The 23,241-nt window shown below is 38.4% G+C and overlaps 1 protein-coding gene across 1 annotated transcript; it reads left to right on the top strand.

The window, feature by feature from the left end:
• Window positions 1-13,452: 13,452 nt before the first annotated feature.
• Window positions 13,453-21,275, top strand: cyp7a1 (cytochrome P450, family 7, subfamily A, polypeptide 1). The gene is made up of 8 exons (XM_058062543.2): window positions 13,453-13,663; window positions 15,551-15,791; window positions 15,853-16,062; window positions 16,140-16,334; window positions 16,413-16,612; window positions 20,134-20,249; window positions 20,331-20,509; window positions 20,586-21,275. Exons 1-8 carry the CDS (start codon window positions 13,581-13,583, stop codon window positions 20,898-20,900), a joined length of 1,539 nt encoding a protein of 512 aa, XP_057918526.2. The 5' UTR covers window positions 13,453-13,580; the 3' UTR covers window positions 20,901-21,275.
• The last annotated feature ends 1,966 nt before the right edge of the window (window positions 21,276-23,241 follow it).

Here is a 23,241-nt window from a genome sequence, read left to right on the forward strand (position 1 = left end):
GATGGCCAAGGGTGGAATCGAACCCCGGTCCTCCTAGCCGTACCGCCCTGAGTTAAACAGTGTTGGCCAAATAACTTGAAAATGGAATTACTTGTAGGATAGCTGAATGTAGCTGAACTGGTACCATAAATGCTATTAGTTACCAGGAAACCAGGAAACAAACAAAAGATTGGCGGGCAGACCTCACAGCTAGGAGACCCGAGTTCAATTCCACCCTCGGCCATCTCTGTGTGGAGTTTGCATGTTCTCCCCGTGCATGCGTGGGTTTTCTCCGGGTACTCCGGTTTCCTCCCACATTCCAAAAACATGCTAGGTTAATTGGCCACTCCAAATTGTCCATAGGTATGAATGTGAGTGTGAATGGTTGTTTGTCTATATGTGCCCTGTGATTGGCTGGCCACCAGTCCAGGGTGTACCCCGCCTCTCACCAGAAGACAGCTGGGATAGGCTCCAGCACCCCCGCGACCCTAGTGAGGATAAGTGGTAGAAAATGAATGAATGAACAGAAGATTGAATAAAGTTGTCATTTATGGAACACTATGTTGCAGAAGACTTTTTAATGTTACGAGAATAAAATTTACAAGAAGTTGAAGTAGTTTTAAATTTTAAAGAAAGAGCAGAAATGTAAAATGAGAATGAAGTCAAAATATTAAGACGAATAAGTCACAATTTACGAGAATAAACATAATGTTCATTCATTCATACATTTTTTACTGCTTATCCTCACAAGTGTTGCGGGCATGCTGGAGCCTATCCCAGCTTACTTTTGGCCGAGAAGCGGGGTAAACCCTGGATTGGTGGCCAGCCAATCACAGAGCACATATAGACAAACACCCATATATATATACTGTATTTTCCGGACTATAAGTCACACTTTTTTTCATCGGTTGGCTGTTCCTGCGACTTATACTCCAGAGCGACTTATAAATGAAAAAAGTGTTTATGTTCCATAAACACTGGACACCTTTTCTGTTCATGTTTATTTTTTGTGTAGCTGAATAACCATTGTGTTAGCATATCTTACACCTATTCAGCCTGTTCTCTATTCTTTTATTGTTAGAACTTATGTTACTAGTGCGACTTATACTCCGGAGCGACTTATGTATGTTTTTTTCGACCTAGTTATGTATTTTTGGCCTTGTGCGACTTATACTCCGGAGCGACTTATGTATGTTTTTTTCGACCTAATTATGCATTTTGGCCTTCTGCGACTTATACTCCAGTGCGACTTATGTATGTTTTTTTCGACCTAATTATGCATTTTTGGCTTTGTGCAACTTATACTCCGGAGCGACTTATGTACAGTGAAGAAAATAAGTATTTGAACACCCTGCTATTTTGCTATTTCTCCCACTTAGAAATCATGGAGGGGTCTGAAATTTTCATCGTAGGTGCATGTCCACTGTGAGAGAGATAAACTAAAAAGAAAAATCCAGAAATCACAATGCATGATTTTTTAACAATTTATTTGTGTGATACAGCTGCAAATAAGTATTTGAACACCTGAGAAAATGAATGTTAATATTTGGTACAGTAGCCTTTGTTTGCTATTACAGAGGTCAAACGTTTCCTGTAGTTTTTCACCAGGTTTGCACACACTGCAGGAGGGATCTTGGCCCACTCCTCCACACAGATCTTCTCTAGATCAGTCAGGTTTCTGGGCTGTCGCTGAGAAACACGGAGTTTGAGCTCCCTCCAAAGATTTTCGATTGGGTTCAGGTCTGGAGACTGGCTGGGCCATGCTAGAACCTTGATATGCTTCTTACGGAGCCACTCCTTGGTTTTCCTGGCTGTGTGCTTCGGGTCGTTGTCGTGTTGGAAGACCCAGCCACGACCCATCTTCAATGCTCTGACAGAGGGAAGGAGGTTGTTCCCCAAAATCTCACAATACACGGCCCCAGTCATCCTCTCTTTAATGCAGTGCACTCGTCCTGTCCCATGTGCAGAAAAACACCCCCAAAGCATGATGCTACCACCCCCATGCTTCACAGTAGGGATGGTGTTCTTCGGATTGTACTCTTCATTCTTCTTCCTCCAAACACGCTTATTGGAATTATGACCAAAAAGTTCTATTTTGGTCTCATCTGACCATAAAACTTTCTCCCATGACTCCTCTGTATCATCCAAATGGTCATATGCAAACTTAAGACGGGCCTTGACATGTGCTGGTTTAAGCAGGGGAACCTTTCGTGCCATGCATGATTTCACATCATGACGTCTTAGTGTATTACCTACAGTAACCTTGGAAACGGTGGTCCCAGCTCTTTTCAGGTCATTGACCAAGTCCTGTCGTGTAGTTCTGGGCTGATTCCTCACCTTTCTTAGAATCATTGAGACCCCACGAGGTGATATCTTGCATGGGGCTCCACTCCGATTGAGATTGACCGTCATGTTTAGCTTCTTCCATTTTCTAATGATAGCTCCAACAGTGGACCTTTTTTCACCAAGCTGCTTGGTAATTGCTCCGTAGCCCTTTCCAGCCTTGTGGAGGTGTACAATTTTGTCTCTGGTGTCTTTGGACAGCTCTTTGGTCTTCGCCATGTTACAAGTTAAAGTCTTACTGATTGTATGGGGTGGACAGGTGTCTTTATGCAGCTAACGACCTCAAACAGGTGCATCTGATTCAGGATGATACATGGAGTGCAGGTGGACTTCTAATGGGCAGACTAACAGGTCTTTCAGGGTCAGAATTCTAGATGATACACAGGTGTTCAAATACTTATTTGCAGCTGTATCACACAAATAAATTGTTAAAAAATCATGCATTGTGATTTCTGGATTTTTCTTTTTAGTTTATCTCTCTCACAGTGGACATGCACCTACGATGAAAATTTCAGACCCCTCCATGATTTCTAAGTGGGAGAAATAGCAAAATAGCAGGGTGTTCAAATACTTATTTTCTTCACTGTATGTTTTTTTCGACCTAATTATGCACTTTTGGCCTTGTGCAACTTATACTCCAGATCGACTTATGTATGTTTTCTTCGACCTTATTATGCATTTTTGGCCTTGTGCGACTTATACTCCGGAGTGACTTATATATGTTTTTTTTGACCTAATTATGCATTTTTGGCTTTGAGCAACTTAAACTCCGGAGCGACTTATACTCCAGAAAATACGGTATATATACTATATATGTATACATATGGACTCACACAGATGCCTTCAGGTGAACAAAGGAGTGGAGGACGCCACACTCACTCACACACTACTTTTTAAACACCTGGAGGAGATCAGGCCTTGACACCTACTTAAGAAACAAATGTGGGTTGTGTGCTCACGGGATTGATGACTTCTCTATTGGCTCCCCACAGGGATGTATGCCTTCACTAATGCTTTTGTTGCTTTACACAAATATATGCTAAACCATATCCAGAAATGGGACAGGGAAAGTATGAATATGACATAGTCATCTCCTTCAGGGTAACGAGAGCCGGGCCTTATAATCCATGATCTGGGGAATCCAGAGATATGTTTATTTATTTTAGAAGACAAGTAGGAATTAATCATTCCAGAGACTAACTTTGAATATGTATCTTTGGACTATTGATAATACGCTTTATTGATAATAAGCACACTAGATCTACCAGATGTACCAGGGACACCGATGTCTTCATTGCTGAAAAAGACCTTCCACACGTGACTTTGTTTTGTTGTGATTTTCTTCAATCCATTCCATGTTTTGTTTGGAAATATGCCAATGTAGGTCAGAAATGAACTGTTTAGTAAAAAAACAAAACCAACAAAAATAGAATTTTTTTTAGTAATTTTACAAGAATAAAGCAAAAATTAATAATGAATAATAAAAATAAAATTAGGTTGTGGAAAATGCCTTAATGTATCAATGAAGTCAAAATATTGTTATGAGAGGCTGCTGTTGCCGCAATTGAAAGTAGGTCAAGAGAGTGGAGAGAGTCAGAGAAGCCAAGAGAGAGTCATTAGGCCTATTTTAGGGGGGTTCTTAAGTCCCCCTAAATAATTTGATATTTTTTATTTGTTTTTTTACAAAAAAATCTCTGACAAATTTCGTATAATAGGGCAAAATCAGGCTAATAAGCAAGCAAATAAGCAGGCTAACACTAGCCTACTAGTAGTAGTAATAATCAGAAGAAGAACAATGATGATCGTAATAATAATAGGCTAATTAATAATATAATAATGATTATTATATCATTGATCACTGTCCACTGGACAGAATGGTTGCAGAGCCCACTGGTTTCTCTTTGCTTGTTTTGGCTTTTGTTTCCTCCTTGCTCATGGTTTCAACCAGTGCCGTCATTAACCCGCCCAAAATGTTTTAAGCCCCCCTAAATAATTCGATAATTTTTATTGATATTTTTTTTACAAAAAAATCATTTTTTTACAATTTTTTTTACAAAAATATTTTTTTTACAAAAAATATTTTTTTTACAAAAAAAATCATTTTTTTACAAAAATTATTCTTCTTCTGATTATTACTACTACTAGTAGGCTAGTGTTAGCCTGCTTATGAGCCTGCTTATTAGCCTGCTTTTGCCCTACTATATGAAATTTGTCAGCAATTTTCCTTTTACAAAAAATCATTTTTTTAAAACAAAAAAATCATTTTTTTTAACAAAAAATCATTTTTTTAAAATTTTTTTTTTTACAAAAAAAATCAACATTTTCACAAAAAAAATTGGTGACAAATTTCATATAGTAGGGCAAAAGCAGGCTAATAAGCAGGCTAATAAGCAGGCTAATACTAGCCTACTAGTAGTAGTAATCAGAAGAAGAATAATGATGATAGTAATAATAATTGGCTAATTAATAATATAATAATGATTATTATATCATTGATCACTGTCCACTGGACAGAATGGTTGCAGAGCCCACTGGTTTCTCTTTGCTTGCTTTGGCTTTTGTTTCCTCCTTGCTCATGGTTTCAACCAGTGGCGTCATTAGCCAGCCTAAAATGTTTTTAAGCCCCCCTAAATAATTCGATAATTTTATTGATATTTTTTTTACAAAAAAATCATTTTTTACAATTTTTTTTACAAAAAAATATTTTTTTTACAAAAAAAACATTTTTTTACAAAAATTATTCTTCTTCTGATTATTACTACTACTAGTAGGCTAGTGTTAGCCTGCTTATGAGCCTGCTTATTAGCCTGCTTTTGCCCTACTATATGAAATTTGTCAGCAATTTTCCTTTTACAAAAAATCATTTTTTTAAAACAAAAACATCATTTTTTTTAACAAAAAATCATTTTTTTTTACAATTTTTTTTACAATTTTTTTTTACAAAAAAAACAACATTTTCACAAAAAAAATTGGTGACAAATTTCATATAGTAGGGCAAAAGCAGGCTAATAAGCAGGCTAATAAGCAGGCTAATACTAGCCTACTAGTAGTAGTAATCAGAAGAAGAATAATGATGATAGTAATAATAATTGGCTAATTAATAATATAATAATGATTATTATTTCATTGATCACTGTCCACTGGACAGAATGGTTGCAGAGCCCACTGGTTTCTCTTTGCTTGTTTTGGCTTTTGTTTCCTCCTTGCTCATGGTTTCAACCAGTGGCGTCATTAGCCCGCCTAAAATGTTTTTAAGCCCCCCTAAATAATTCAATAATTTTATTGAAATTTTTTTTACAAAAAAATCATTTTTTTACATTTTTTTTTTACAAAAAAACATTTTTTTTTACAAAAATTCTTCTTCTTCTGATTATTACTACTACTAGTAGGCTAGTGTTAGCCTGCTTATGAGCCTGCTTATTAGCCTGCTTTTGCCCTACAATATGAAATTTGTCAGCAATTTTCCTTTTACAAAAATAATTTTTTTAAAACAAAAAAATCATTTTTTTAACAAAAAATCATTTTTTTTACAATTTTTTTTTACAAAAAAAATCAACATTTTCACAAAAAAAATCAACATTTTCACAAAAAAAATTGGTGACAAATTTCATATAGTAGGGCAAAAGCAGGCTAATAAGCAGGCTAATAAGCAGGCTAATAAGCAGGCTAATAAGCAGGCTAATAAGCAGGCTAATACTAGCCTACTAGTAGTAGTAATCAGAAGAAGAATAATGATGATAGTAATAATAATTGGCTAATTAATAATATAATAATGATTATTATATCATTGATCACTGTCCACTGGACAGAATGGTTGCAGAGCCCACTGGTTTCTCTTTGCGTGTTTTTTGGCTTTTGTTTCCTCCTTGCTCATGGTTTCGTTCCCTGGTAGACCCTGGTCCGCCCTGATGGGAGGAGCTACCCGGCCGGTCATCTTCACTTCACCTATTTCGGCACACCTGTGGAGGCAGGAGGGCGTGGTTCCATTGTCCTGTTTGGATGCACGCCACATGCCCTACATCTGGCTTGTCTTTTGCCTGCTGCAATTACCGACTGCTTGTTGCCTTCCTGCCAGCCTGGTAGCTTCTCCCCAGCACAGAGTCTGCTATTTCCTTACCTCAGCCTGCCTTTTTAATTTGTTACTTTCACACCATAGTTTTTTGCCTGTGCGGTCACCGAGAGTGTGCTGGCTGAACCAATAAAGGCTAGTCCGTTGAGTGCATTTTGGGGGTCCAACCTATCAATAAATTGTGTCTAAGTCATTGGTCACATAAAAAAAATGTGTCATAACATGTATGTTGTTTGATTCTCAGATTGACACTGACAGATTTATGCAAAGACTACAAGATACAATCGTGTTTATCACAGCAAGTCTCTGCTTTTGTTTTGATCACAGCTGCAAAAACATTTTGATAAAAATGACATGTAATATCTAACTATGAATTTCAGTCATAATAATGACAAATTATGAATTTCATGAAAAATTATGGCTGCACGGCGGTCGAGTGGTTAGCGCGCAGACCTCACAGCGAGGAGACCCGAGTTAAATCCCACCCTCGGCCATCTCTGTGTGGAGTTTGCATGTTCTCCCCGTGCATGCGTGAGTTTTCTCCGGGTACTCCGGTTTCCTCCCACATTCCAAAAACATGCTAGGTTAATTGGCCACTCCAAATTGTCCATAGGTATGAATGTGAGTGTGAATGGTTGTTTGTCTATATGTGCCCTGTGATTGGCTGGCCACCTGTCCAGGGTGTACCTCGCCTTTCGCCTGAAGACAGCTGGGATAGGCTCCAGCATACCTGTAACCCTAGTGAGGATAAGCGGTATAGAAAATGGATGGATTAAATGATTATCTGACTGGCATCTGTCCATGGTGTCACAACTAAAAAGAAAGTACCCCCCCCCCCCAGTACTCCGGTTTCCTCCCACATTCCAAAAACATGCTAGGTTAATTGGCCACTCCAAATTGTCCATAGGTATGAATGTGAGTGTGAATGGTTGTTTGTCTATATGTGCCCTGTGATTGGCTGGCCACCTGTCCAGGGTGTACCTCGCCTCTCGCCTGAAGACAGCTGGGATAGGCTCCAGCATACCTGTAACCCTAGTGAGGATAAGTGGTATAGAAAATGGATGGATTAAATGATTATCTGACTGGAATCTGTCCATGGTGTCACAACTAAAAAGAAAGTATCCCCCCCCAGTACTCCGGTTTCCTCCCACATTCCAAAAACATGCTAGGTTAATTAGCGACTCCAAATTGTCCATAGGTATAAATGTGAGTGTGAATGGTTGTTTGTCTATATGTGCCCTGTGATTGGCTGGCCACCAGTCCAGGGTGTACCCCGCCTCTCCAGAGCTCTTGACAGCTGGGATAGGCTCCAGCATCCCCCGCGACCCTCGTGAGGATAAGCGGTAGAAAATGAATGAATGAGTTTCATGAAAATGGAGCTGGTGACCGAAAATAGCCCCCGAGGCTTGCACTCCAGACACCAGGAAATTATGACTCAATGCCCAATTTTTTTCCCTCCTCTTTCAAAGCGTAATCCATAATTTTGAGGCAGAATATAACAATGTAACAATATCAGCAAAATCATAAGACAAAGAAATAACCCAACTGACTACAAAAGAACATATATATTGCTCACAGTGGTATCGATGTGATACTACCTTTGGTATCAATACTGTAGTTTGATTGGAGGCATGGAGTGGAGTTACATTAAATAATTAATTAAGTATTCTTTTGAAACTTGTATTTACTGTATGTACAGTATGTTTGCCAATCATTTCATGTGATTTTCTGTGTGTACATGTGTTGGGAGGGAGGTGGGGGTGGGCGCTGGGCGGGGGGCGTGTGTGTTCATGTGAGCAGTCCAGCGATCCATAAAGGTCCAAATTCAGTCATTTAGCCGAGAGTGAACTGAACGGGGGGGGAGGGCATTCCAGGTTACTAAAGTATGAACTCATGTTGATCACAACAAATGACTCAAGTGAGGTCAGCTTGTTGGAATCTAACTCATATCACTCATTTCTTGCTTGGTTCAGGATTTTTTTTTAAACACATGACACACAGAAGACACAAGTTCACGCAAGTTTTTTGCAAAGCGGTATAATACACCATCTTAGTACATCCAGGCCCTCAATTATCTACGAATTGATTAGATGTGTTTCCATGGGTGCAAAGGTCACACTACTGTGATGCCAAGAGACTTAGAAAGGAATACAACCGCAACCTTGACCTTGACTGAGTCAATTAGCTGCATTCATAAGGATATCGGCCGTTTATCAGCATTTACGACACCGCAACTCCCTTTGCAATCAAGTCGTTCAGCTCGTTCAAAAATGTCAAGTCTGCATCGTTCCATTATATCAGGGGTCTCAAACACGCGGCCCGCGGGCCAAATGTGGCCCGCAGGACACTAGTTTTGAAACCCCCGCCTTGATATGAAAGTTTAATGTTAGTGCGGCCCGCGCAAGTTTGATATGGATGCTGTATGGTATCATGTACCCAGAAAAAATTATTACATTTGATTAATGTTCATGTTAAAGGTTAAATAACTGTTAATAGTTATCTTCCCTATCCGTGTGGAAGTGGTACGTTTTTGGCTATTTAAGTTTAAAGGAAATAACCGTTTAGGTCGCTAGCTCTCTAGTTTGCGAGTTAGCATGTGTCTCAAGACCCTGCAGTTGCGCAATATGTTGTAAATAAAAAGAGTATAAATGTGACTATAGTCGTATTTTGTCATGTCTACAGGGCTCTAATAATGCTTTGTTCATTTTAATCTGAAAAAAATAATTTGTCTACCCACCAACTATATGTGGTTTCTTAAGTTTTTATTATTTGCCGTTTTATTATTATTATTATTATATTTATTTATTTATTACTGATTGATTGATTTTCTTTATTCTTGATTTGTTTATTTATTTTTCATCTTATTTTGTGTAGAAAAATAAAAATTAAGATATTTGAGAACAGTGGAATGTTTTATCAGAGCTTTTCTTGTAGAAAATTGGAACCAAAGCAAAGTTTTTTAAATGTTTTTGTTTTTAATAAATGCGTTTTTTTTTGGAAAACCCAGTCTCACCCAGACCCTAGCTCCAGTGGCCCTCAAGTAAATTGAGTTTGAGACCCCTGCATTATATCTATTATTATATTACCAAGAATTTGAGTATAGATGTCATTTATAGCTGCTTAGAAAATAGTACATAAAAAAAGAAAATAGTACATATTATTAGGGAAGGGATGTCGGGCTGATAATAATGGTGGGCTCATATTATGACATAAAAATGTCATATCAGTCAATATTGGGATTATTATTTTTTCCCTTATCATGAAACATGATTTTCCGGTGCACAAATGATTACCTTATTAAACTGTTTGTAATGTCGGCAAAATGTTGGTTATGCAAATCGGAACCAAGCTTCATCAAATTTGTGGAGATCCTCCAGCCATGCTTTGCCATGCCCAATGGTGAGTTTTTCTCAGATGTTTGCTTCATTAATTCCACTATAGAAGATATGCAATGTTACACATATTGATATTGGTATTGATTGTGTATCAATGTGTGCTTTTTCCACTTTTCTGACCTATAAATGTAATTAGAATGTTGCATTGTTATATTAAACCATGCCAAAGTTTCAGATAATGAGGTTTGCGCATTTGGAAGTGAGCCCTGAAAGAAATTTGGGATGGCTCAAAACGCTCGGTTTCAGAGGGCGTTGCAAAACTGTTTCTTTGTGATGTCACAAAGGAGCAGGCTTCCTTATGGGTGTGGCTATAGGCGAGATACACTCTCTGGCTTCCCCCAACCTCCGTTTCTCTGCAATCTCAGGTAAAAGTTATTTGAGAATATTCGAATATTACCTGTCAAAAGCATTTCAGACAGGACTGTTTTTTGTGAATATGAACATGAAATATCCGCCAAACTGTTGCTGCATTGACGTCAGACACGCTGTGCTTCCACGGAGGTGGAGAGAACCACAGTGCTCACTGTCTGGAACACGGTAGTACCACAAAAAAATGTGTAATGACCAGTGACGTCATTAGCCCCCCTAAAATGTTTTTAAATCCCATTAAATAATTGTATATTTTTATTGATTTTTTTATTTTTAAAAGTAATAATAATATATATATATATTTAGCAGGCTAATACTATCCTACTAGTAGTAGTAATAATCAGAAGAATAATGATGATAGTAATAATAATAGGCTAATTAATAATATATAAAAAAAAATTATATATAAAAATTATAATATATTATATATATATAATAATGATTATTATGTCATTGATCACGCTAAAAAAATCTCAAATTTCATACAAATTTCATATAATAGGGCAAAAGCAGGCCAATAAGCAGGCTAAGACTAGCCTACTACTACTACTACTAGTAGTAATAATCAGAAGAAGAATAATGTTGATCGTAATAATAATAGGCTTATTAATAATATAATAATGATTATTATATCATTGATCACTGTCCACTGGACAGAATGGTTGCAGAGCTTGAGCAGCGGTTTTGCAGTGTAGATTGTGTGTACTTGTGTACATTTAATGGTGGCCTAAAACAGTTGAGTATCTCTACTAAATCTGTTCAAAAGTGGGAAAGTTATATCCCGGTTCTTGTTTGTTTTTTGGATTTTTTGGATTTTTTTGGATTTTTTGGAACGTCTACTACATTGATTCATACCCTGTGCATCTCCCCCCACCTCCTCAGAACCTAGTGACGCCCCTGGTAATGACCATAAGGAAATACAGCTGGAATAGGCACAGATTCTGGAAGATCTAGAAACGTTTTCTGTGTGTGTTATTGTGTGTAACTGCTCTACAGGAGTCGAAAGGGTCGAAAAATGAGCATAATAGGTCCTCTCTAAGGTTCTGCTTGGAATCTCTTTAAGAGCCAACAGAGAAAAAAATGTCATTTTTGCAATTTTTCAACTGGTCTTAAAATTTTAATCTGAAAAAAACTGTCAGGCACTATGATCCTCACTTGGTGGACTCAAACGATAGGCAGAGCTTACGCACTAAGACACTGACAGCAGCCTGATCGTAGGTTTCTGCCCTGTATTTGATCAGGAAATGTGCAAAATCAGCTTTTTTTTTTTTTACAAAAAGTGCTTATTTTAGTTAGATTTCGGGACAAAAATCAACATGAATGCTGAGATGCTAAAACCGAACTAGAATGTAGAATCAATATTGAAATATCCAAGAAATGTATTGAAGTCTTTTCACCACTGAACAGGAAACCATGAGAATATCGTACAGAATATCGCTTATCGTCTTATAAGCGTATCGTGTATTGTCACAGCTAGCACTCAATGTCAAGAAACGCAACCTCATGCTTGCTGTTTATTAATTTCTTTTTCGCGGATCCTTGGTCTATGTGCTGTGTACATAATGTACATATCAGAAACTGCCTATGGCCACAAATGTACCTTTGTCTTGTTGAGTCACATTTTTACCTTCAGGAAGAACGACATTTCAGGTGACACGTGAGTTGTGTTACTTGTGTATACCGTCAGCACAGAGTAGTGCTAGACACACAGTTGCAGATATCCGCTGATATGTGTTATTGTTTCACGCTTTTAGCAGGTCGATGACGACATTGGCGGTCGGTCACAACGATGCATGTCTCTGGTGGGCGGAAGATGTGCCGGGCAAGGAGATGGAGGATGGTTAGCTCATCCCCTGGAGATGGCGTCATACCACCGATCAATGGTTCCGAGGACGCGGGACTCGAAGCCAATTTCCGCACATTAATTTTTGCACGTGAATTACAATGATTACATTTTTGGGAATTAAATCATTGGAGGGTGGCATGGCGGTCTAGTGATTAGTGCGCAGACCTCACAGCTAGGAGACCAGGGTTCAATTCCACCCTCGGCCATCTCTGTGTGGAGTTTGCATGTTCTCCCCGTGCATGCGTGGGTTTTCTCCGGGTACTCCGGTTTCCTCCCACATTCCAAAAACATGCTAGGTTAATTGGCCACTCCAAATTGTCCATAGGTATGAATGTGAGTGTGAATGGTTGTTTGTCTATATGTGCCGGCAGGCCACCAGTCCAGGGTGTACCCTGCCTCTCGCCCGAAGACAGCTGGGATAGGCTCCAGCACCCCCCGTTGACCCTCGTGAAGATAAGCGGTAGAAAATGAAAGAATATACAACTTCCAATAGCCAATTTTTTCTTGAATATTTCAATGTTCAGGTTGCACGGCGGTCGAGTGGTTAGCATGCAGGCCATACAGCTAGGCGACCCAAGTTCGATTCCACCATTTCTGTGTGGAGTTTGCATGTTCTCCCCGTGCATGCGTGGGTTTTCTCCGGGTACTCCGGTTTCCTCCCACATTCCAAAAACATGCTAGGTTAATTGGCCACTCCAAATTGTCCATAGGTATGAATGTGAGTATGAATGGTTGTTTGTCTATATGTGCCCTGTGATTGGCTGGCCACCAGTCCAGGGTGTACCCCGCCTCTCGACTGAAAACAGTTGGGATAGGCTCCAGCACCACCGTGACCCTCGTGAGGAAAAAGTGGTAGAAAATGAATGTAGTCATCGGAATTAAATTTTTGTACATATCAGTTTGTGTCGAGGTATTTGTATAATGTATGTAAACAAGTACAGTGAAATGTGTAACACAAGTACACAGGTAGACGCTCAGATGTACAGAAAACAAAAGCAACGTAGTGACCTTGAAACTATTTACCAAGCCAGAAACATTTCTGTCAGGTAACACTGTCCATGGACTCCGGTCAAGGCCATCTCCCATGTGCACACACACACACACAAGCACACACAAACACACATTCACTGCGCACATGGGGTTGTCTTTTTCCCTTGTCCTGGATGGGACCCTTCATTATTTATGATAGGTGTCAATAAATTGATCAATAATAATATTTTTCAAGTAAATACCTAAAAAAAACAGAAGAAAAAACACATTTGAGTCCAGATTAAATTGTGCATTTATTTATTCCCTCTGCATACTTGCAGTCTTCATTAAAGGGAACAAAAAACAACCACCAAAAATAATGTGTCATTGGTCAAAGCAGTGATGTCATCACACAATTCTGAGTCCACCTTTGGGCCAACCCTTAGGCTGTGCTTTCTTATAAAAACCTCCCACACCAGCGTCCTCACTCTCACACGAACTGCTCGTAGACGCGCACACGCCTTCTAACACATCAGGCGGCTTGACGGGTGTCATTGGAGTCAGTTTGCGTCAAACATCGTGGTGTTGGAGCGTCGCTGTCGTCGCAGCCATGATCATCAGCATCGCTCTCATATGGGCAGTGCTCGTGGGCTTCTGCTGCGTCCTTTGGTTGGCTGTCGGGATACGACGGAGGTAAGAGTATGAAATGATTAGACCGGTCTTGGTTCTTATTTGTGGATGAAACCACTGCTTTTTGTTCTGGAGGGAGTACAGACAAAATCATTAGAAAGGTCAGAGAAGAAATGGTCACACTAACAAGATGCTTTGATGATAATAGATTGTCCTTGAACCTAAATAAAACTAAAATCATGCTGTTTGGTAACAGCAGAAAGGACACGTACCAACAAATACAAATAGACGGTGTAGACATTGAAAGGGTGAAGGAAAATACATTTCTGGGGATCACAATAGATGAAAATATGAGCTGGAAACCTCATATTACAAATATACAACATAAGGTGGCCAGAAATATTTCAATATTGAACAAAGCAAAATTTGTTCTCAATCAGAAATCACTCCACACTCTTTATTGTCTCTGGTTCTACCATATCGTACTTATTGTGTGGAAATATGGGCTAATAACTATAAAAGCAATCTTCACTCGCTAAATGTACTGCAAAAAAGGTCAGTAAGGATAATTCATAATGCCGCCTACAGAGAACATACTAACTCCTTATTTCTAAAATGACAAATACTTCAACTTGCTGATATAGTTCATCTTCAAACAGCTAAAATAATGCATAAGGCTAAAAATAACCAATTAGCTAAAAATGTCATCCAATACTTCTCTACAAGAGAGGAGAAATATGATCTCAGGGAAGAAGTACATTTGAAACACTTATATGCTAGGACTACGTTAAAAAGCCATAGCATTTCAGTATGTGGAATCAAACTATGGAATGGATTGAGTAAGGACCTCAAACAATGCACAACGATGAGCCAATTCAAGAAACAATACAAGCAGTTGATGTTTGCTAAATACAAGGATGAAGAGTCTTGAACCAGTCATGATGTGCTATATATATCACTATATTGACACTTACTATGGTACACATTATGTCATTGGATGCTCATATCACCTTGTACTTCGGTATGTGACAAAAAAAAATATATATATTTTTTTTTTCTTAAACTATATTAGGAAAAGCAGGAAGTGAACAAATGTAACAGTTACTGATTGTAAAGGTACCAGATGGAGGGGTAGGATTTAATAAGCTTTGCTTCTTCCTACTCCTTTTGGACATGTGGAACTGTGAACTGATTATGGGATGCACTCAATTGTAATCTGATGCATGTTCAAATGAAATTAAACCATTACCATTACCATTACCATTACCATTACCATTACCATTACCATTACCATTACCATTACATTACCATTATCAATTTATTTTAATGGCTGCTACAGCTAAAGGTACATTTGTTTGGACAGATATGATCATGATAACAAAAATAGCTCATAAGAGTTTCAGGCTATTTTTGTTAGTTTTGTCTAAATAAAGTTACCTTTAGTTGTACCAGGCATTAAAAAGAACGGGAAACTGAACGAGTAAGGGTAGTCTCATATATTATTAGTCTAATATATTATTATTTATATTTCTTAATGTATTTGGAATAATTATTTCCCGATTCCTTTTTATTACATTATACTTTGTAAGACAAAAAATAACCTAAAAGAGAAATATGATTGTTTACCGTGTGGTTCAAGTATCGTGTATTCTGTATTCCAGTGGGTGAGGACCTAAAAGTGCAGCCATTTTTAATTGTAGGTTTTACGCTTGGGTGAAAACAAATTATGTAATGACCTGATGTCTGTGAAAGCACCTCACGTTTGTATGCCACCACGCCGTATATGCTGTGTTTCAGGGCAGGTAGGGGAAAGACACGTAACAGGGACACAATCTGCCATGCGTCTGACACACAGTTGCAGATATCCGCGGATATGCGTTATTGTTCATGGGTGTAGTACGGTTCTTCTTCAACTGAAATGACTCATTTGAGCTTCTTCCGTGTCCGCAGGCAACCGGGGGAGCCGGTGGTTGAAAATGGATTCATACCTTATCTCGGTTGTGCTCTGCAGTTCGGGGCCAACCCCCTGCAGTTCCTTCGCAGCCGTCAGAAGAAATACGGCCACATTTTCACCTGCAAGATCGCGGGCCAGTACATTCACTTCCTGTGTGACCCCTTTTCCTACCACTCGGTCATCAGACAAGGTCGACATCTAGACTGGAGGAAGTTCCACTTTGCAACATCAGTGAAGGTTGGTTCCTGTAAACGTTGAAGTGATATCATTTCTAAAACCGATGTTTTCATGAATGTAGGCATTCGGCCATGACAGCTTCGACCCTCGACACGGCCACACCACAGAAAATCTCCACCAAACCTTTCTGAAGACTCTCCAAGGTGAGGCATTACCCTCCCTGATTGAGAGCATGATGGGCCACCTCCAGGATGTCATGTTGAGGTCCAACATGCTGAGCCCCAGCAAAGATCACTGGGAAGTGGATGGTATTTTTGCTTTCTGTTACAAGGTAAACAATCAAGATCAGGTATGACTGTTCAGACTGCATAGAAGCGACTCACTTCCCTTTGACACGGTGTCCTTCAGGTGATGTTTGAGTCCGGATATCTGACTTTGTTTGGGAAAGAATTTGGCGAGGATAAGTGCAAGGCTCGTCAAGCGGCTCAGAAAGCCTTGGTGCTCAACGCATTGGAGAACTTCAAGGAGTTTGACAAGATCTTCCCTGCATTGGTGGCTGGCCTGCCTATCCACGTGTTTAAGAGCGCCTACAGCGCCAGAGAGGTCACCTTGACACAACCTTCAAAATAATGTTTTGTTTTTATTTTTCATTTTAACATGTAATTCCGTCTTTTCAAAAAGAACCTGGCAAAGACCATGCACGCTGAAAACCTGGCAAAAAGGGAGAATGTTTCAGATCTGATCTCGATGAGGATGATCCTCAATGACTCCTTATCTACCTTCAATGATGTCAGCAAGGCCAGGACTCATGTGGCGCTGCTCTGGGCGTCGCAGGCTAACACTTTGCCAGCGACCTTTTGGAGTCTTTTCTACTTGATAAGGTTTGTGCATTGCATTCACCATTTTGGCCCGCATTTCTACATCCGCTGTCAATCACAATAAGTCATTTAGCCGACCTAAATAGGAAGGACACCTCGGCTTATGTAGTATTCAGTCGGGGCCATATGTATTCTAAATGTACGTATAATTGAATAAGAATAAAGGCAAAATTTTATGACAAATAAGTAGTCATGTGGGCAGCACGGCGGTCAAGTGGTTAGCGCGCAGACCTCACAGTTAGGAGACCAGGGTTCAATTCCACCCTCGGCCATCTCTGTGTGGAGTTTGCATGTTCTCCCCGGTTTTCTCCCAAAAACATGCTAGGTTAATTGGCCACTCCAAATTGTCCATAGGTATGAATGTGAGTGTGAATGGTTGTTTGTCTATATGTGCCCTGTGATTGGCTGGCCACCAGTCCAGGGTGTACCCCGCCTCTCACCCGAAGACAGCTGGGATAGGCTCCAGCACCTCCGCGACCCTCGTGAGGAAAAATCGGTAGAAAATGAATGAAGATCCATCCATGTTCTACTGCTTATCCGAGATCGGGTCGCAGGATCCCGAAGCGTTCCCAGTCTCCAACGTGTCCAAGGTCTTTCCCGAGGTCTTCAACCGGTTGGATGTGTCCTGGGAGGCATCCAGAAGGCGTCCTAACCAGACCCAAACAACCTCATCTAGTAGCGGTTCTACTCCGACTTATCTCTAAGGGAAACCCCAGCCACCCTGCGGAGAAAACTCATTTCAACCGCCTGTACCCGCGATCAAGTCGGTCCCTACCCAAAACTCATGACCTTAGGCGAGGGTAGGAACGTAGATCAACGGACCGATGTAGAGTCCGCATCACTGATCTCGCGTTCCATCCATCCATCCTTCACTCATGAACAAGACACCAAAGGTACTTAAACTCCCCCACTTGGGGCAGGATCCTGTCCCCCGACCCGGAGATGGCACTCTCAGTCCAACCATGGACTCGGACTTGGAGGGGCTGATTCTCATCCCGGCCGCTTCACACTCCGATTCAGTGAGAGTTGAAGGTCGCGGGTCGATGAGGCCAGCAGGACCACATCATCTGCAAAAAGCAGAGACCCAATCCGGCAGCCACCCAACCGAAACCCCTTAACGCCCTGGCTGGCTGCGCCGAAGAATAACCTCATAATATGAGAAGGAAAAACAATATCATTTCAAGTTGAATTATTAAAGAAAAAAACAAAACAATAAATAAAATTGTAATTTGGGGGGAAAATGAGGTTGCCAAAAAAGTTATGTTACAAAAATCAAGGCAAAATATGATATTAATAAAGTCATAATTTATGAAAATTGGACAATAAAAAACAGCATAAATTGTGAAAAACTTTATTAGAATAAAGTCAAAACATGAACGGGAAAACAATTGCAAATTTCCGACAGTAAACTCTTGTAATCTTATGAGCAGAATGTTACTAGCATAAATTTGAAATATTAAATAAAATATTAGATTTTAGTTTAGTTATAATTTTTTTTAATTTAATTGCAGAAAAAAGCTGTTAAAAAATAAAGTCAGAATTATGAAAAGAACATTTCCAAGAAGAAAAAAAGTTGTATTGTAACGAGATTAATTAGCAAATGTATGACAATAAAGTTTTATGTTATTGAACTCCGCTGACTGCACTAACGTGATGTGTAGTCATCTTGTCTCTTACAGTCGTTACATCATCTTATGACTTTTATCAATTTCAGGTCACTGATTATGAGAATTGACCTTTGCCCCCCCCCTCCTTTCATGTGGTGTGAAGTATAAAGAAGATAGTTGGGATAATTAGCTGCTGCTTTATGGATGCATGATTCATATTTTAGCTAACGTTCCTCCGGTTCCATGAAGGTATAGCATTTGGACTAACCACCAATCACGGATGGTCATGGTGTTTGGTGGGGGCGTCTGTGGTGACGGGATGCACAATATGGCCGCCCATATGCAGAAACACACAGAAGGTGGGCCATTTTGGGCTTTGGGGGCGGAGACCAGGGTTGGTATTTCGACAAACTCCTCCTAGGGATTCTAACAAATGCACAAATACTAGATAGATGGGCGATGATCATTTGCCAACAGGTTATATTGATTATATTGGTTATAGTATTGGTATGTATTGGTTATATTGGTTATATTGGTCATGTATTGGTTATATTGGTTATATATTGGTTATATTGGTTGTTTATTGGTTCTATTGGTTCTATTGGTTCTATTGGTTCTATTGGTTATATATTGGTTCTATTGGTTATAGTATATTGTTTCTGTTGGTTATATATTGATTCTATTGGTTATATATTGGTTATATATTGATTACATTGGTTATTTATTGGTTATATCTTGGTTCTATTGGTTCTATTGGTTCTATTGGTTATATATTGGTTCTATTGGTTATATATTGGTTCTATTGGTTATATATTGGTTATATATTGATTATATTGGTTATATTGGTTATTTATTGTTATGTATTGGTTATATTGGTTATATTGGTTATATATTGGTTCTATTGGTTATATATTGGTTATATATTGATTATATTGGTTATTTATTGGTTATATATTGGTTCTATTGGTTCTATTGGTTTTATTGGTTCTATTGGTGCTATTGGTTATATATTGGTTCTATTGGTTATATATTGGTTATATATTGATTATATTGGTTATATTGGTTATTTATTGGTTATATATTGGTTATATTGGTTCTGTTGGTTCTATTGGTTATTAATTGGTTCTATTGGTTATATATTGTTTCTATGGTTATATATTGGTTCTATTGGTTATATATTGGTTATTTATTGGTTATTTATTGGTTGTATTGGTTCTATTGGTTATATATTGGTTCTATTGGTTATATATTGGTTCTATTGGTTATATATTGGTAATATTGGTTATTTATTGGTTGTATTGGTTCTATTGTTTATATATTGGTTATATTGGTTATGTCTTGGTTATATCGGTTATTTATTGTTATATTGGTTATATATTGGTTATTTATTGGTTATATTGCTTATATAATGGCTGTATTGGTTATATTGCCAACTTGCTGGATTGGTTATATATTTGTTATATGTTGGTTGTATTGGTTATATATTGGTTATATATTGGTTATATTGGTTATTTATTGGTTATATAGTGCTTATATTGGTTATATTGCCAACAGGTTATTATGGTTTTATTTTTTATACATTGGGTATATATTGGTTATATTGCCAACAGGTTATATTGGTTATATATTGGTTATATTGGTTATATATTGGTTATTCACTGGTTATATTGCCAATAGGTTCCTCACTATGCGGACCTGCCTTTCATCACTCAGTCAGCTGGTATGAAGACGATGGTATGATGCATATCTTGACGATGTGGCAGGCCCAATCCTGAGTCCACATAGATTTCATTTTGTTGCAATTGTGTGAAAATGAGGACGTAAATACAGAACTGGGTTTCCCACTTATTTGGTGTCAAAATGCCAATTTGCATATGTGATAGTCACATGACTATGTGTCCCTGTGTATGTTTTCAGAAGTCCAGATGCTATGAAAGCAGCTCGTGAGGAGGTGCAAAAAGTGCTGACCATCAACCCCGGTGAGCCGAAGCTCAATCTGACCAGGGACCAGCTGGACCGTATGCCAGTTTTGGGTCAGTCACAATACTCGTTAAGCTTTCCGTTCTGTACGTCATGAATGAATGATCACGTTTGACTCCATTTTGTCCAAACAGACAGCATCATCAAGGAGGCTATGCGTCTCTCCAGTGCTTCTCTGAACGTTCGTGTCGCCAAAGAAGACTTTTTACTTCACCTGGACAATCAGGAGGCTTACCATATAAGGAAAGATGATGTCATAGCCCTGTACCCACCAATGCTGCACTACGATCCAGAGATTTATGAAGACCCTTATGTAAGAAAACCTAATTTGTATTCATTATAAAAATATAGGCAGATTCATAATCAGTTATATCCTTTTCAACCTGCAGGAATATAAGTATGACCGTTTTCTCGATGAAAACGGTCAGGAGAAAATCACCTTCCATCGTAACGGCCGCAGACTGCGTTACTTCTGCATGCCTTTTGGCTCCGGCGTCACCAAATGTCCCGGCAGATTTTTTGCCATGTATGAAATAAAACAGTTCTTGACCTTGGTGCTGGCTTACTTCGAAATGGAACTTCTCGACCCGGCCATCAAAGTCCCGCCTCTTGACCAGTCACGCGCTGGCTTAGGAATCCTTCAGCCAACTTACGATGTTGATTTTCGGTACAAGTTGAAATCCAACCTCTCGTCTTTCTCTTGAGGATAAGAGCTAGAAATTTTGTGTATGTTCACGTTGGCCCCCGTGGAGACAAATTGCAAAGAAAACCAAACTCTGATGATCCAATGGTCTTGAAAAGACACTTCGCCAAGATACTGGAGTCGGTCAAACCAGACCCAGGACTGGTGGTGGACACCTCAGTCCAGAGTGAAGGACTCAAGGAAGGGAAGACCTTAAAGTCGTGTGCATGTGTAAATAGATTTAAATGTATTCTTTTAATGTATATTATAAATTTGGGTGACCAGAGGTTCTCTTTTCCCAGGACGTGCTGTTTATTGTTGGGGGGGGGGTTTGTCGGAAAGTGATGGCAATGTCTGGATTTTCATTGTTTGTCATTAAACTGAGCAACACCCCTGAGAGGCTGCCCTTTTTCATTTTGTGTGTCTTTGGTTATGTTGTCATATTTCCATACAGAAAAGGCATACTTTAAGTCGTTTCTCCATATTATATCAGCAAGTGTCACATAGTGAAAATATAAAGTACGCAAGGGCCACTTTGATATTTTTGTTTCGATATTCAGATATGCAAAGATGTTGTATCATTTAAAAAAAAATCCTGCTACTAAAATCAAATCATTTTTCATTATAATATTACTGGTTTATTCGCCTAAAATTACAACTTTTTGTTGTTAAAAAAATTTCACTTAATATTTTGACTTTATTCTCATTACAGCTACTTTTTTCCATTTTTGCTGTTGTTTTTGTAATAGATGGTATGTTGTCATATTTCCATATAGAAAAGGCATACTTTAAGTCGGTTCTCCATATTTTATCAGCAAGTGTCACATAGTGAAAATATAAAGTATGCAAGGGCCACTTTAATATTTTTGTTTTGATATTTAGATATGCAAAGACGTTGGATCATTAAAAAAAAATCCTGCTACTAAAATCACATCATTTTTCTTTATAATATTACTAGTTTATTCTCCTAAAATTACAACTTTTTGTTGTTAAAAAAATGTCACTTAATATTTTGACTTTATTCTCGTTACAGCTACTTTTTTTTCCATTTTTGCTGTTGTTTTTGTAATAGATGGTATGTTGTCATATATCCATACAGAAAAGGCATACTTTAAGTCGGTTCTCAATATTTTATCAGCAAGTGTCACATAGTGAAAATATAAAGTATGCAAGGGCCACTTTAATATTTTTGTTTTGATATTTAGATATGCAAAGACGTTGGATCATTAAAAAAAAATCCTGCTACTAAAATTTTTCTTTATAATATTACTAGTTTATTCTCCTAAAATTACAACTTTTTATTGTTAAAAAAATTTCACTTAATATTTTGACTTCATTCTCATTACAACTACTTTTTTTTCCATTTTTGCTGTTTTTGTAATATATGGTATGTTGTCATATTTCCATATAGAAAAGGCATACTTTTATTTTTGCTCTTGTTTTTGCAATTTGTAATCTTTTTCAATTTCGTTCACGTAAATTTTCTTACCATGTCTTAATTTAAATCATATTTTAACTTTATTCTCAGCTTTTTCTGCATCGTAATTTTCAAAAAGAAATGACAACTTTAGTTTTTGTTTGGTGTGTTTTTGGTTTGTTGTTTTGTTTCTCATAATGTTACAAATGTAAAGAAAAAGTATTTTATATTTAATATTTTAACTTTATGCTAATAAATAATATTACATTATTCTTGTGAAATTCTGACATTTCTCTACTTTTTTCTCTGAATATTTTGACTTTATTCCAGCAAAATTACTGCAGATTTTTCCATTTTGTTGTAAATTGTAGATTGTGCTGTAAATACATGTCAAATAAATTGGAAAATAAATTCATTTATTCATTCATTTTCTACCGCTTTTTCCTCACGAGGGTCGGGGAGGTGCTGGAGCCTATCCCAGCTGTCTTCGAGCGAGAGGCGGGGTACACCCTGGGCTGGTGGCCAGCCAATCACAGGGCACATATAGACAAACAACCATTCACACTCACATTCATACCTATGGACAATTTGGAGTGGCCAATTAGCCTAGCATGTTTTTGGAATGTGGGAGGAAACCGGAGTACCCGGAGAAAACCCACGCATGCACGGGGAGAACATGCAAACTCCACACAGAGATGGCCGAGGGTGTAATTGAACCCTGGTCTGCGCGCTAACCACTCGCTGTAAAATAAATTATTATTGTAAAAATATAATTGTATCATTAATTTTTTTATATGACTGGAGTCCACTGAGTCGGCGCCAGTTCCTGCCAAAGATTATGTGATTGCGTGGAGCGGCTTGCTGTGGCGCCGAATTAATATTCACTGGGCATGTTGGCGTTATTCGCCGCCACAGTGAGCCCCTATGCGAGGATAAGTATATAAAA

This window comes from Doryrhamphus excisus, linkage group LG2 (genome assembly GCF_037039965.1).
Source record: "Doryrhamphus excisus strain RoL-2023G ecotype Guam linkage group LG2, RoL_Dexc_Guam_v1.1, whole genome shotgun sequence".
In the NCBI taxonomy this organism is placed as follows: Eukaryota; Metazoa; Chordata; class Actinopteri; order Syngnathiformes; family Syngnathidae; genus Doryrhamphus; species Doryrhamphus excisus.